The sequence below is a fragment of the Morone saxatilis genome, unplaced genomic scaffold (genome assembly GCF_004916995.1).
Source record: "Morone saxatilis isolate NCDOM2014 unplaced genomic scaffold, NCSU_SB_2.0 Contig21, whole genome shotgun sequence".
Lineage (NCBI taxonomy): Eukaryota > Metazoa > Chordata > Actinopteri > Moronidae > Morone > Morone saxatilis.
Genome location: NW_023339774.1, coordinates 11,449,550 through 11,463,048, shown reverse-complemented (window position 1 = coordinate 11,463,048; position 13,499 = coordinate 11,449,550). Strand labels below are relative to the sequence as shown.

At 41.7% G+C, this 13,499-nt stretch overlaps 2 protein-coding genes across 4 annotated transcripts in view; one reads left to right on the top strand and one right to left on the bottom strand.

The window, feature by feature from the left end:
• anxa4 (annexin A4) overlaps positions 1–2,015 on the bottom strand; it is a 9,341-nt gene extending 7,326 nt beyond the window's left edge. The window contains exon 1 of the mRNA XM_035667722.1: positions 1,883–2,015. Coding sequence (XP_035523615.1) covers positions 1,883–1,986 — 104 coding nt within the window. The 5' untranslated portion in view covers positions 1,987–2,015. The remainder of the gene's footprint in view (positions 1–1,882) is intronic.
• An 84-nt stretch (positions 2,016–2,099) lies between these two features.
• LOC118332437 (AP2-associated protein kinase 1-like) overlaps positions 2,100–13,499 on the top strand; it is a 20,013-nt gene continuing 8,613 nt past the window's right edge. For all 3 annotated transcript variants that reach the window (XM_035667719.1, XM_035667718.1, XM_035667720.1), the window contains exons 1-18: positions 2,100–2,349; positions 3,626–3,744; positions 4,952–5,060; positions 5,275–5,417; positions 6,384–6,505; positions 6,848–6,929; positions 7,160–7,292; positions 7,435–7,538; positions 7,864–7,946; positions 8,098–8,258; positions 8,827–8,948; positions 9,105–9,467; positions 9,634–9,779; positions 9,880–10,088; positions 10,171–10,269; positions 11,709–11,798; positions 11,950–12,057; positions 13,318–13,488. In XM_035667719.1, the coding sequence (XP_035523612.1) occupies positions 2,187–2,349; positions 3,626–3,744; positions 4,952–5,060; positions 5,275–5,417; positions 6,384–6,505; positions 6,848–6,929; positions 7,160–7,292; positions 7,435–7,538; positions 7,864–7,946; positions 8,098–8,258; positions 8,827–8,948; positions 9,105–9,467; positions 9,634–9,779; positions 9,880–10,088; positions 10,171–10,269; positions 11,709–11,798; positions 11,950–12,057; positions 13,318–13,488 (2,527 nt within the window). In that variant the 5' untranslated portion in view covers positions 2,100–2,186. The remainder of the gene's footprint in view (positions 2,350–3,625; positions 3,745–4,951; positions 5,061–5,274; positions 5,418–6,383; positions 6,506–6,847; positions 6,930–7,159; positions 7,293–7,434; positions 7,539–7,863; positions 7,947–8,097; positions 8,259–8,826; positions 8,949–9,104; positions 9,468–9,633; positions 9,780–9,879; positions 10,089–10,170; positions 10,270–11,708; positions 11,799–11,949; positions 12,058–13,317; positions 13,489–13,499) is intronic.

The following is a 13,499-nucleotide window of genomic DNA, read 5'->3' as shown; positions in this document are numbered from 1 at the left end:
CAATTATCTGACAGCTTTAGTTACAAGCAGTGGTGGAGGGAAATATACAGATTGTTTACTTAAGTAGAAGTAGGCTACTTAGTTAAAGGCCTTCACTGAAAAGTGCACTTAAAGGTACTAAAAAGTGCAGGAAAATGTCCCCTGTAACTGTTATATTACTCTATATTATATAATTAGATCATTATTAGTCATGCATTACTGTAAAAGTGGGACTTTACTGTTCTAAACTATTCTGTATAGGACTGCAATTGATAATTATTTTCTTTATGAATTAATCTGCTGATTATTTTAATTATTAATTACTTGATTGTTTGGTTTGTAAAAATTCTGAAAATAATTAGAAATGTCCTCACAATTACCTGGAGCCTAGAGTGACACCTGGGTAGTCAGTAATAATGTTTTTGTTTTATTTATTTATTGTCTACTTATATATCAGAAATGGTATTCAATATATAAGTATTCAATGTGTCCATATGTTTTTGCAATTATTTTTCGTATTTTATTCTAGGATGTATTTGTTGATTATATTTTGTGTTTTGTGTAAATAATATGAATCTGAAAAGTAACTGGTAAGTTTAAGCATAATAAACTCATTACTATTCAATTTCTGTCACTGTGGAATATGTTTACTTACACTTACATTTACTTATCGTATTATATCTCTTAGTCTCTTATTGTATTTTTATTTTTATATATTATTTACTTATGTATATACCTATACATACATTTCTATTCTGTATATTGCGTTAGATATTGTATGATAAGTATTATTTCTATTCTTTACCATGTGTGAGTAGAACAACTGTAACAAACACATTTTCCCCGGGATCAATAAAGTATTTCTGATTCTGATTCTGATAAAGTAGAAATACTCAAGTAAAGTAAGTAAAGTACTTGATAATAATTAGTTACTTCCCACCACTATAAACCAGATAAACCTGTGTGTGGTTTCTTTTTAATTAGCCCAACCAGCCAGTATTGAATTTTATTCTATGTAACCACTAGAGATGGTGGCTTTGCGGCCATTTTGCCACAGGTTCACTGACTCTACTGTAGTTCTTTTATCACAAACTGGGACGTAACCGACGCTTCCAGTCGAAACACTCAAACTACATAGCTTCTGGTTTTCCACGCTTGCTCGTATACGGACTGAACTACACGACTTGAACGCGGCATACGACCACTAAACGCGAGGGGGAGGGGGAGAGGGGGAGAGGGAGAGGGAGAGGGAGAGGGAGGCTGCAGCTGCGCGCTGAACTACAATACCCACAACCCCTTGCGCGCGTCAACAGCAACAGCTAGGATGTTGCGATATCGCTGGCAGCCAAAGATTGCTGTGGTTGCAGAGATTTGGCTGCTGGGTTGAAACCTCTGCCTAATGTTTTGGTAGATGTCAAACACCGTAGTTTGTCGTTCACAGTCGCGGCTGACGGACTCTTGAGCTTCCGGTCGACTCTGCGTCTGTTTGTGTTGATGAGAGGCTTCACCGCGCTAACGCGTTAGCTTTGGTGAAATCATAGTTTTATCGCAAATGGGAGCAATTAAATAGGTAGACGGGGGCAGCTATGTGCCACCGAACCGTTCGCTTCACTTGACCGAGGATGGAAAGATATTTTCGGGCGACGCTATCACACAAGTTACCCGTCGGACACATCGCTCTCGGAGACATTATCTTCAGAGGATAACCTGGATAACCTTACACGAAATGTCATAGCGCGTAAGTAGCTAGCACTGAGCTAGCTCGGTAATGGCTGGACGAGGAGATGGAGAAGGGACCCACTGTTATCACCATCAGCAGCCGACCATGAACAGCTGGATGGATAGCTAAAGAAATACTTTCTCCGGAGATGCTTTAGCCTCCTGGGTGGTGTAATTCACTTACATAACAGCTCGTCGCAAACCTCTCTCGCTATCACCGACTGGCTTCTTCTGTTGGCGAGCAAATGGGAAATTTGCCACCAAAAATCTGGGTTGTCTCAACATCATCTTAAGTGGCAAAGGCACCACTGCGTGTTTCGAGGCTGCAAATAGACTTGCTCGAAGCGGCCGGGGTTCGTTAGGTTTGCAGTCTTTCGCCCTGCGTTATCTGTCGGTGCAGTAATTCAGCGCACAGGAAACAGGGGGCAGCTCGTCTCTGATTGAAGAACATAAAAACATACAATAACTCCTCCGGTCGTTTCGACAACATGAGGAAGTTCTTTGATTCTCGTCGGGAGTTGGTGAGCTCTGGGCCCGGTTCTGGAGGAGGAGGTGGCAGCTCCGGGTCCAGTCATGCAGGCGGAAATTTCATTGGCAGAGCCTTCACTGTCGGGCGGCACCAAGTCACCGTTGAGGAGATCATTGCTGAAGGTGAGAAAAGGGGGTTTGCACGAAGCCAGATGGTGCCGTTTGTTTTTGTTTGTTTTCTCCTCCTTCCTTTTTTATTTTCATGCATGTTGTCGAAGCGAGAGTATATTTATGTGTGCGTCCTGCAACCTCAAGCCAAATGCATGAGTCACATGACAGAACAGGGATGCAACCTTATGTCATCCCCACAGGAATGATGGAGCTTTGCATCCATGTATCTTGGATACATGAACTAGAGGCCTGCTGCTTTTCTCTCAGCTGTACTCTAACACAACAGTTTCCTGTTTAGCTGTTTTCTGATTCAGAAGTGTGATTCAAGGAGATGGAGATCTACCTGGTGCGGCACAGTTGCAGCAGTTATTTGATCTTTTTTGTTTTTAAATGATTAAAAGGAGGGTTAGTGTACAGTACAGTCTGTAGATCACACATGATGCTTTATAGATACCAGGGGTAGGCACTTTCTGTAAATTATTAAATTAGTGATGCTGAAGTAGAGGCCTGTACTTGGCCCAAGACAGAGTGATTTTATTTATTATTTTAAAGCTGGAAGTACGACGTTTTTGCTGTTTTTTATATTTCTATTTCAAAAGTTTTGAAGTTAAACAATCTCTCTGAACACAAGTGCTTGGTAGCTTTTACAGTTTTTGTGCAGAGTTCAACAAGAGAATGATAAAGGAGGACAGTGTTGTACTTGAACTGATCCCGCTGTCTGCACATCACTTACTGTACATCAATATTTGCATCGGACGTGGATGCGAACCCCCAGCCTCAACCTGCACACACACGTCCATAGGTATGTCTCGCAGATTTATAGTGCTACGCTGCCATTCAATAACACGTCACACTGGTTGCAGTATAAGGCCGCAACGTCTGCCTGAAATTGATGACTCTGTCACAACTAAACTCAGCAAAGTGAATTTGTGGCCTGAGCTATACCAGATGGTTAGGCCTCAATGTAGGCCTCTACGTAAACCCTGCAGCAATGGCATGACTAATACATAACGCTATAAGGCTGCACCATTTGGTCCCGATCGACCGTATTGATGTGAGGCTACACATGGACTCAAATGGCAACAGTTGTTGAAGTAATTGTGTGTAAAAACTAGCATGTCAGCTAAATGCTCAAAATCACGATGCCCTAAGAAAACTTGGCGCGATGAGAGTTTCACCTAAGTCTTAGTCAGTCTAGTGTGCATCCAGGTTGTCGTTTTGCTGACGTGTCATCATCATCTCTTTGAGGTCTGACAGTTTCATTTGTTTTGTTTTTCCAATCCTGCAGGCGGTTTTGCAATCGTGTTCCTGGTGCGAACAAATCAAGGGGTGCGTTGTGCCCTGAAGAGGATGTATGTCAACAACGAGCACGATCTGCAGGTGTGCAAATGCGAGATTCAGATAATGGTGAGTCGCTGAGGTTGGATATTTTCTCTTGCTTGTTCTCACTCTGAGCTCATGTGAATTTCTGCTGGGGTTTAAACCACATGTGAAAGCAACTACAAAACAAATGTCTTCTGAAACTCTTAATGGTGCCTGAAAATTTCCAAGAAATCCACAGATGCAAGTTCTCTGATCTGTGCAGAATAACTAAGAACAAGTGCTGAATTGGGTACGCACACGGCCTGCAGCAGGGTTGTTTGGGTGGTTGTACTGTATTTATTCATCTGGTTCTTGGTGTGCTTTGTTTTTGTTTTCATAGTGTTGTCTTACATGTCCTGCTCACCTCCTGAGATGTCTTGTAGAATGACTTTTTTGTGGTTAATTCTTAATAGACCATCTTGTAGTTCTTGATGGGACTGTTTTCTTTTCTGGACTCGTACATTCGTGGAGTTCATACACAGAATTTTGTTCTTTCATGTCTGAAGGAACACTCAGGAAGGAAGGAAGGAAGCACTGGTCAAATTACATAAAAGTGGCTGATTGTATAAACATTCAACAGAATTACATACAACACATTCTAACAACTCTGGAACTAGTTCTGGTTTTGCTTTTAAAACCAACACTAACAGACCCTAAGACTGAGTTCAAACATGATGTCTGGTGTCATTCTTCTTCATCATATGAAGTTTTTTGTTTTTTCTTTCCCTCTGTCTCATTTTTTCCCTCTCTCTCACTTACCCACTCACTCTCTCTCTCATACTCTTTCTCTCAGCGACACAACACACGACACACGGTAGACAGGAGCAGCATTAGACAGAGCAGACAGGTGCGGAGCAGGACAGTGCTTCACCTCAGCTGCAGTGCTTGACAATTTTTCATTACCTAATAGGTTCCTGGTTTTAGCTGTCCCTTGCAGCTCCCTCTGCAGGCGATGGCCTCACACTGTACCACAAAACGCTGACCAGATTGAAGGAAAGGGTTGTGGCATTAAAATTCATTGCAGTCAAATATGGAAATATCTCCTTCCTGTTCCATCTTTTCTTTGTGTCGCAAATAATTTTTGTCATACAAAATCGAGTCATTATAAAAGACTTCCAATCATTCACTTCACCTGTCACATACTATGTGCACACTATGCAGCTACTCAGCAGTAGTTGTGCTTTTTGGTACAACATTTTTTTATGCACTGTGGTTTGTTAATGCTCCTGAATGTGTGTTTGTGTCCTTGCAGAAAGACCTTGTCGGTCACAAGAATATTGTTGGGTATCTGGACTCCAGTATTACAGCTATGGGATCAAGGGATGTATGGGAGGTTCTCATACTTATGGACTACTGCAAGGGTGAGTGCTGAAAGGGAAATGGGATGCGGCTGCAACCACATTGAGATTGTGTGGCACTTTCAAATTCAAAATGGATTTGTGTGACAGTCTGGTTGTGCTGTCAAAGGAAAAATGAACCTTATTAACTAATGAGGAGGGACAATATCAGTGTTATAAAAGAATATATGTTAAGTTTGAATATGATGCAGCTGTATAACTGGATAATATTTTGCAGGGGGGCAGGTGGTGAATTTGATGAATCAGAGGCTGCAGACTGGCTTCACCGAGGCGGAGGTGCTGCAGATCTTCTGTGACACCTGTGATGCTGTGTCTCGTCTGCACCAGCGCAAGACACCCATCGTCCACAGAGACCTCAAGGTGACACATTTGGCCGCTTGTGCTCCGTGTAATGCTCTGCAAGCTGTAAGATAGAACAGGCGGCCCATTCTGTGTTAGTCTGACTCACAGGAAGTAGGCTGTTGGTACAAGCCTCCCATTGGCTGATTATTTCAGGGGGAATTTTCCTCTTTTTCCGCTATCTGTGTGTTACTGTTTTGCAAAGGCAAGAAAAAATAACAACTTCCCGAGCTAGCAACTCAACTCTCACGCTGAAAATGGCATCTGTGGCTCACCTCCCAACATGCAAATTGTTCCACCAAAATGAGCCTAAACACTATTTAGCAAGAGCATCCTAGGCTTAGCGCCCATTGTGGTAGGTTTAAAGAAATACACACAAGCCTGAGTGTTTTTCCCCCCCTACACCAGGATGATAATGAGTTCAGCCAGACTTTTCTCTAGTGCTGGCAACAATGCTAAAACCAAGTGTGGAGATGGGTCACCATGCTGTGTGATGTCTTTTGAAGACTCATGATGGATATGTTTGTGTGAGTTGAAGCTGTGTTTAATTATGGAAAGCTCTAATATGAGGGTAGATGAGATTGTCAGTTGTCAAAATATACTTCAAATACTTTCCATTTCTGCAGAGCCCAGTCAACTGCAGGGTGGTTGTCTCATTAATTTTAAGTTACTGTCACTCAAGAGATTTACTCTGTGTCATGGAAACATCACATTTTTCTTTGCAGTGCAGATTTCATGATTTACATAAAAGAAAACCTGAATCATAGGAGCATGTGTCATAATGTGAAGTTGGTCTCACCTTGATTTTTGTATTTTCATCATTATCTCAAGTGCACAGGTTCCAGCAGGCAAGAATCTGTGTTTGACTTGGCAGAATGGGTCTATTAATGCACCACCTCCTAACACTTAAATTCTAAATTGGGTCATTTCATGTATAACCCTGTGTTGTGACTGCATGGGAAGTCTCATCTCTTTGTATACCTACAGGTGGAGAACATCCTCCTGCATGACAAGGGTCATTATGTGCTGTGTGACTTTGGCAGCGCCACTAACAAATTCCAGAGTCCACAGACGGAAGGAGTGGCCACCGTGGAGGAAGAGATCAAAAAGTTTGTGCCTCTTTTTATCTGCTTTGGCGATATTTGCTGCTTTCGTTCATTAGCACTCCTTTTAGGTAACACAGCAGTTTTTCATTCATGAGCAGCTTTGTTGTTCTTTTACAGACTAATTGAATTCTTCACCTCATCCACCTATGGACTTTAGGGTTCTGCACAACACTAAATATTTTGATGTGACTGCAAAGCAGGTTTTGCTTGATCCAAGATTGAATTTGTAATGGATTAAATTTCATTCACATTTCTGAGCACATTATTGCACTGCCGCAGTACAGTAGTTTTTCTACAAATTCTGTCCTGTTTTATTCTTACCAATGTATTCCTGTGTTCTTTCAGATACACCACCTTATCATATCGAGCCCCTGAGATGGTGAACCTCTACAATAACAAGATTATAACCACAAAAGCAGATATCTGGGTGAGTGAAGAGGAGAGACTGCTGTTTTACTCATGACAGGGGCTTCTGCAATGTGACTGAATACATAGCTTTTATCCTTACACCAGCTGGTGTTTAGAGGGGAAAAGGTATTTGTGGTGTGATTTGCTGTGTACTGTTGGTATTCTTGATTAATCTCTTATCTTATCTCGTCTCATCTTCTCTTCTCTTCTTGTGTTTGGTGCGACGGGGCATGTGATTGTCTTCTCCAGGCGTTGGGCTGTTTGCTGTACAAGTTGTGCTTCTTCACTCTGCCCTTTGGTGAAAGCCAGGTGGCCATCTGTGATGGCAGTTTCACCATTCCAGATAACTCCCGCTACTCTTATGATCTTCACTGCGTCATTCGTTAGTCCCTAATAAACGTTTCTTATTTTTCAACAACATCAAATTCAGTGTGCACTTCTGGTTGTGAATATATCTACTTCCTGGCTTTCATAACTCTCCACTTCTCACGTCTCACTCTTGATTCTTCATGGGGTTTTTTCAGGGTACATGCTGGAGCCGGACCCAGACAAAAGACCAGATATCTACCAGGTGTCCTACTTTGCTTTTAAACTGGCTCAGCGGACCTGCCCTGTTCAGAATGTGAAGGTCAGTCTCTCTCAGCACTAACGTCAGCTGAAATAGTTTGATTTGCTCGGCTTTCTCTCATCAGGAATTGATTTTCATGTCGTATTCAGTGGGATCTGCTGTAGGATCTCTACCGGAACCAATAGTCAGGCAGTGGGAGGATAATTTACAGTAAATCATCAGTTGCATACTGTAGAAAATGCTTGTTAGCGCTAATGATATTCTTCATTGTTACTGCCAACTGCAAAAATCACACAGTGGTGCCTGAGTGCCACTGTCACTCATACTGCTCTTGTGGAAAATTCAAGATTTCTTTAACAATTTTGCATTTTTTCCCATAATCCAGAATTCTCCAATTCCATCTAAACTTCCTGAGCCAATCAAAGCGAGTGAGGCTGCTGCAGCAAAGAAGAGCCAAACTAAGTCCAGGCAAGCATAACCTGCCTACATTTTATTATCATTAAAGCTGTATCAACACTACATTTTGTGGAAGTAATTGGGTACAGTCAGTATTCTGATACTCATTAAATAACTATATTATCTTAATTAACAAATGCCAACATGCTTCTTTTGTTACCAGACTGACAGATCCAATTCCCACCACTGAAACCTCCATCACCCCTCGCCAGAGGCCCAAAGCAGCACATACCCAGCCTGCGGCTGGCATCTTACCAATCCAGCCTGCTGCTCTCACCCCTCGCAAGCGGGCTAATCTCCCTGGTGGTGTAGCTCAGCCTGTGGGTACGTACAGCACTCCGTCCTTATCCATCACAAGAAAAGAAACTGAGCTTTTGAATAAAGATGTGCATAAAGACAGGAATCCCTCTAATCCATTGTGCACACATTTAATGCTACAAATCTCAACAGAATCAGATCAGGTATGCAGGTTAAGACTTGTGCAAATTAAAGCAATCTAACCACAGGCCCAAAGTGATTATGTAATGATTTTCTCCACACTAGTAGCAGATTGCAACTCCCTTGTTTCACCCTCCCCTTCCAAGCGCGAAGGAGAAAATACAGTGGCCACGAAATGTGTGAAAAATGCAAATGGAAAACCAGAGCCAGTGTTTGGTTTGTCCCTTCTGGGCTACTGTAGAAACATGGCAGTTTTAACATAGGGCACAAAAACGTCTCATTCTAAGGTAACAAAAACACAACAATTCCTATATGGTGATTACACCTACATGACTATTATACTTAATTTCTGCTAATAGATCCTCCTAAATGTTGCACATAGGACCATTTAAGATGAACATTTTTCCATGCTGTTGAGTAATGTGTAGTCTGTGCTCTTTTTTACATCCCACAGGAGTCAGCTTAGACCTCTCTCAGCCAGCTGCAGCTCTGCAGTCACAGAAGGCACAGACTGCAGTTCTGCCACACATCCAGTCACAAAACAATTCAAGTCAGGCTATGGCTCCACAGAAGCAGGTACACGCCAACAAATTACATCGAAACCATTTGTATCAGCCATACACAAATTACAAAGTAAAAGTTGCTTTTGATACCTGTAGGATCAAGTTATTTAAGGTGGCTTGCAAACGTAGCCTTTTGAATGACAACAGATTCTGTGTCTGTATGTGATAGCCGGCGCAGCCAGCAGCAGCTACAGGGGCAGAGACTACCACAGCAGCAGCAGCAGTCGTGTCACCAGTGACCAAGACTGACATTCAACCGCAAGCACAGCCAATAGTTCAGCAACAGACCACACCTCCCTCCATGGTCGGCGCCAACTCCCAGCAGGCGCAGGCGCCATCGAGCCCGGCCCCACCTCAACGTCCAGCTCGACGCAAGCAGGCCGCCCAGGCTCAGCAGCCAGCGGCTCAGCCTTCACCCAACAAACCGGCCCCTGGTCAGCCGCCTGCATCTCTTCAGCAGCAGATAACTCAGCCAGCAGCTGCCCAGGCTCAGCCCGCCTCCACCGAGATCAGCCAAAGAGCAGCTGAAACGGTAAGCTGTTACCATCCAGCTTCAAATTGTCTGAACATCATCTGTCAGAATAATTTACTTTTCTTTCCTTTTTATTTGGCCATAATCTTGTAAGTGACATGGTCTGGTGTTCTCTTCATCCATATATATGTATGTATAATTTTCATCTCATGCCTCTTTTGATTAGACTCCACCTGCTTCTCCAAAGACAACTGAAGAACGGGGCCACCAGCGCATACCAAGTGATGCCACAGCTAGCACCATTTCTAGCGTCCCAGTGAGTGACTCCTCACAGCAGCCACAAGGAGCTAATGGAGGCACTGCCTTCAACCAGTAAGTGGCACTTGTACTTTAATAAACCTGAAGAATAGTTCAAATTCAAGTCTTCTCCTGTTTGTTTTATTTATATTTTGGGTGTTTTTTTTACCTGTAGATCACTTACATCTCAACCAAGCTCCACCCAACCTGTTCAGCTCGGTGTTGGTGATGCAGGACAGGACCAAAGCAAAGCTGGAAGCACTGCTCCTGCCACTGGCGGTGACACCAGCACCCCCACACAGTCTATGTGGAACCCATTTGAAGATGACAACTTCTCCAACCTCACTGCAGATGAATTCAAAACTGAGGACAAAAAGCCTGCTGGTAAAGTTTGTGTGTACATGTATGTTTGTAGTATCTTTAATGTGTGATAAACTGTTAATAACTGCAAATGTCTTCCTTACAGACCTACCTATAGAAATTGAGTCAACATCTGACTCGGGAGTTGAGGAGTTGATACCAGGCCTGCAGGCCTCAACTGTGGATAATACACCCCAAGAAACTGGTATGTGTCACTTGTTTCTTCTGGACCCACAGACCCTGTAGGGACATCATCACAAACTCACACTGTACAACAAACACAGTTCAGACTGAAGACACATTTTAAATTCTAGCCATTTAGGATAAAAAGCAGATAGTGTATGTCAGTCGTAGAGGATAATACACAGACACTTCCCATCTGTGTGTCTTTGGATTTAATTATTTAAATCATTATACAATAATATTTGTCATAAAGCTTAAAAGACCAACAAACAACTGGAACAAACAACTGTGCAATAGGAATTTAATCTTGTCAAACTGTGGAAAGATATTTAATTTAATTTTAAACCCATTACAAGGAAAATTAGACGGCAGTATTAGTTGGGTTCAAGTCCGGGGTGAAATATGTTGTGCCTGTACGAGCTTCTGTACAGAAACAGTCCCATGTTTCAGATTTAATAAACAACTTAATAGCAATAGGTTAATAGCAACACAGTTCAGTGACACACAACTACCCAATTTTCAGAAAGCAAACTTCCCTCATCCTGTTAAAAACACCAGACCTAATGTGTTCATTAACAGCAGCAGGAACACACTGGTTTATGTTTAACATCTGCAATCACGGATGCTGCTATTTAAACAGACTGTGTTTACCTGCCCTTACCTCCCCCACAGCGATTATGTGCTTAATTCAAGTGGTCATTCCTGTCAATTGTCAGACATTAGCATGAGTTAGCATGCTAGTTTGTGGACATAAAAGATGACTTGACCTGAGATTTAAAAAAATGAGTGAAAAATATCTCTTTGTAAGTTGTTCCCCACTTTAATATCTCACTGTTGCACTAATGTCACATAACGCATTGTACTGATTCTGAAGGAATATAATGTAACGTCATACCAAGAGGTAAAGCTCTTAATGCACCTGATCCATTAATCTGATAGCTTTTAAGATGCTTTCAGAAGCAACGGCAGCCTATGTGCATCACATAAATAAAATAAAGGGTTTGGTCAGAATGAAAGAACGATGTTAATGCTGTATCCAGCAAATGTAACCACTGGTTTTTATGTGTTTCCTTTTAACAAGAAAGAATAGTTTGTTTAAAAATTGATTTGCGTATATACTGCATTAGGTAAAACTGTTGCTTTAGAGTCTCACTGCTTATAAAGTTTCGTTATTTGGTCTGTTTGGTTGATAAAAATACACTTTATGAATTACTGCCTGTATTTGGAGATATGAATACATTTTATGCTGTTTGAAAAAGTGGATGTAAAGCACCCAAGGTCAGTTTTCAATACCAACTGCGGATAACGAATACACACTTGTCTTGATATTAATCATTGTAATTGGTCTAAACAACTATTTGTATTCAGACACACCAACTGAAAAAAATCTGATTTCTCCCATAATTCATTTTTAGACTTGAGGATGGATTATAAATCAATGATTAAACTTCTGTCTCCTAGTTGAACAACCATCAGCCAGTCTTGATTCAGGAGCTTCGCTGTTGATCGTCCCAGATCCTTTTCATACCCTCGAACTCTCAGACACACCAGGTAAATATCTCTCTCTGTGGATCCACACTGTACACACAAATGCACCTTTGTATGGTATTTTTCTCAGATGTGGTTGCTTTAGCTGATGTTGTCATTTCACTTTGTTCAAGTATGTCTCCTTTATTGTCTCTAAACCTCTATTGGCCTTTAGCGAAGCTGATTGAAGGACTCAAATCTCCAGACACGTCTTCACTCATGCTTCCCGACCTCTTGTCATTGTCTGATCCCTTCGGTGGCTCTGTGGAAGAGTCTGCAAAAGGTGTGTTTATGTGTGTGTATGTGCATTGTTGAATTCGATTTATTTCGTTTTTCTGTCCTTTTTGGGGTTAAGACCAAAAACAAAAGCAAATCCCTGCTTAAAGGGATGTTTTTGTTTTTTCAAGTAGGGCTGTATGAGGTACTTATCCATAGTCAATAGTGTATTACTTACAAAAAATGTCAGCACGCCCCCAGTTTGGAGAAGCAAAAAGACAAACATATTTTATATTTCAAAAAAAGACTCACCAAAACAGTCACTTTTAGTTTTAAGTGTACACTATATTTAGAACATCAAATATTTACCTTGCTGTCAGACAGCCCTTTCTGATGGAAAACTGAAGCAGTCATTTTCACTTTCAGTCATTCAAAAACAGTAATTTTACCTTGCAGCATATGGGAATTGCTGGTCTACCACTCCCTCAATCCACAGCAACTAACATTAGTTTGGATCCAAACTGCTGCCTCTTCCATCAGTGTATGAATGATGTGTTAATGGGAGGGTCTCATGAGTGTGTAAAGCATTTTGAGTGGTTGGTAGACCAGAGTCCAAGTGCAAGTCAAACTAACATGTTAAAACACCAAAGTCACACAGTAACAATAACACAAACTAACCGATCAAGGCAGCGGTGGACAAGCAACTCCTGGGTTCTGCCAGGTAAAATTACTGTTTTTTGTCAAAGGACTCTGGGGGCTTTGAATAGAGTATAAATCTGTATAACACCTCAGTTTATATATATATAAACCTATAACACCATAGAAAGGTGTCTGTCAGCAAGCTAAAGCAGTGAAAATACTCTAAATATAGCGTACACTTCAACTGATATTGAGTCTTTAGGTGGCTGAAATATGTTTGTCTGTCTGCTTCTCCAAGGATGTGCTGACTGCCATCTACTGTACATACACAAACCCCCACTTTAAAAAAACCCACAATCATTGCCAGACTATTGTGAATAAATAACATGTTATACATTTCTTGAATTACAAGAGTTTGTTGGCAAATAACTATAAAAATCCTCTGCTGTTGTAATAACCTGAGAGAAAGTTATGTATCTGCAATTACCCACAAAGCCTTTAGCATTAAGATAACATTATTGAGACCATGGGTATTTGGTTTCTAAGAGCTAAATGATGTTCAAATATTACAGCTTTAAGTCAGAAAGTGAATGCATGTATCACTGTAGATCTTAGAATCATGTGTTCTGGTCCTCTTTGTATTTGAACCACAGCTAAACTTGACCCTCTTTTCTCCTAACCTGTCCAGACCCTCTCACTGCAGACGACTCTCTCCTGGGCTGCTCTCTGATCTCTGGTCCGTCCGCCCCGCCGGCAGCAAGCAGCGCCACCTCCTCTGTCTCTTCTGCTCCCACATCCGCTGCCTCTGCTTTGGATGATTTCAGCCTGTTGTCTGGAGAATCTGCACAGCCTAAAGCAGGTAAGCTGGGT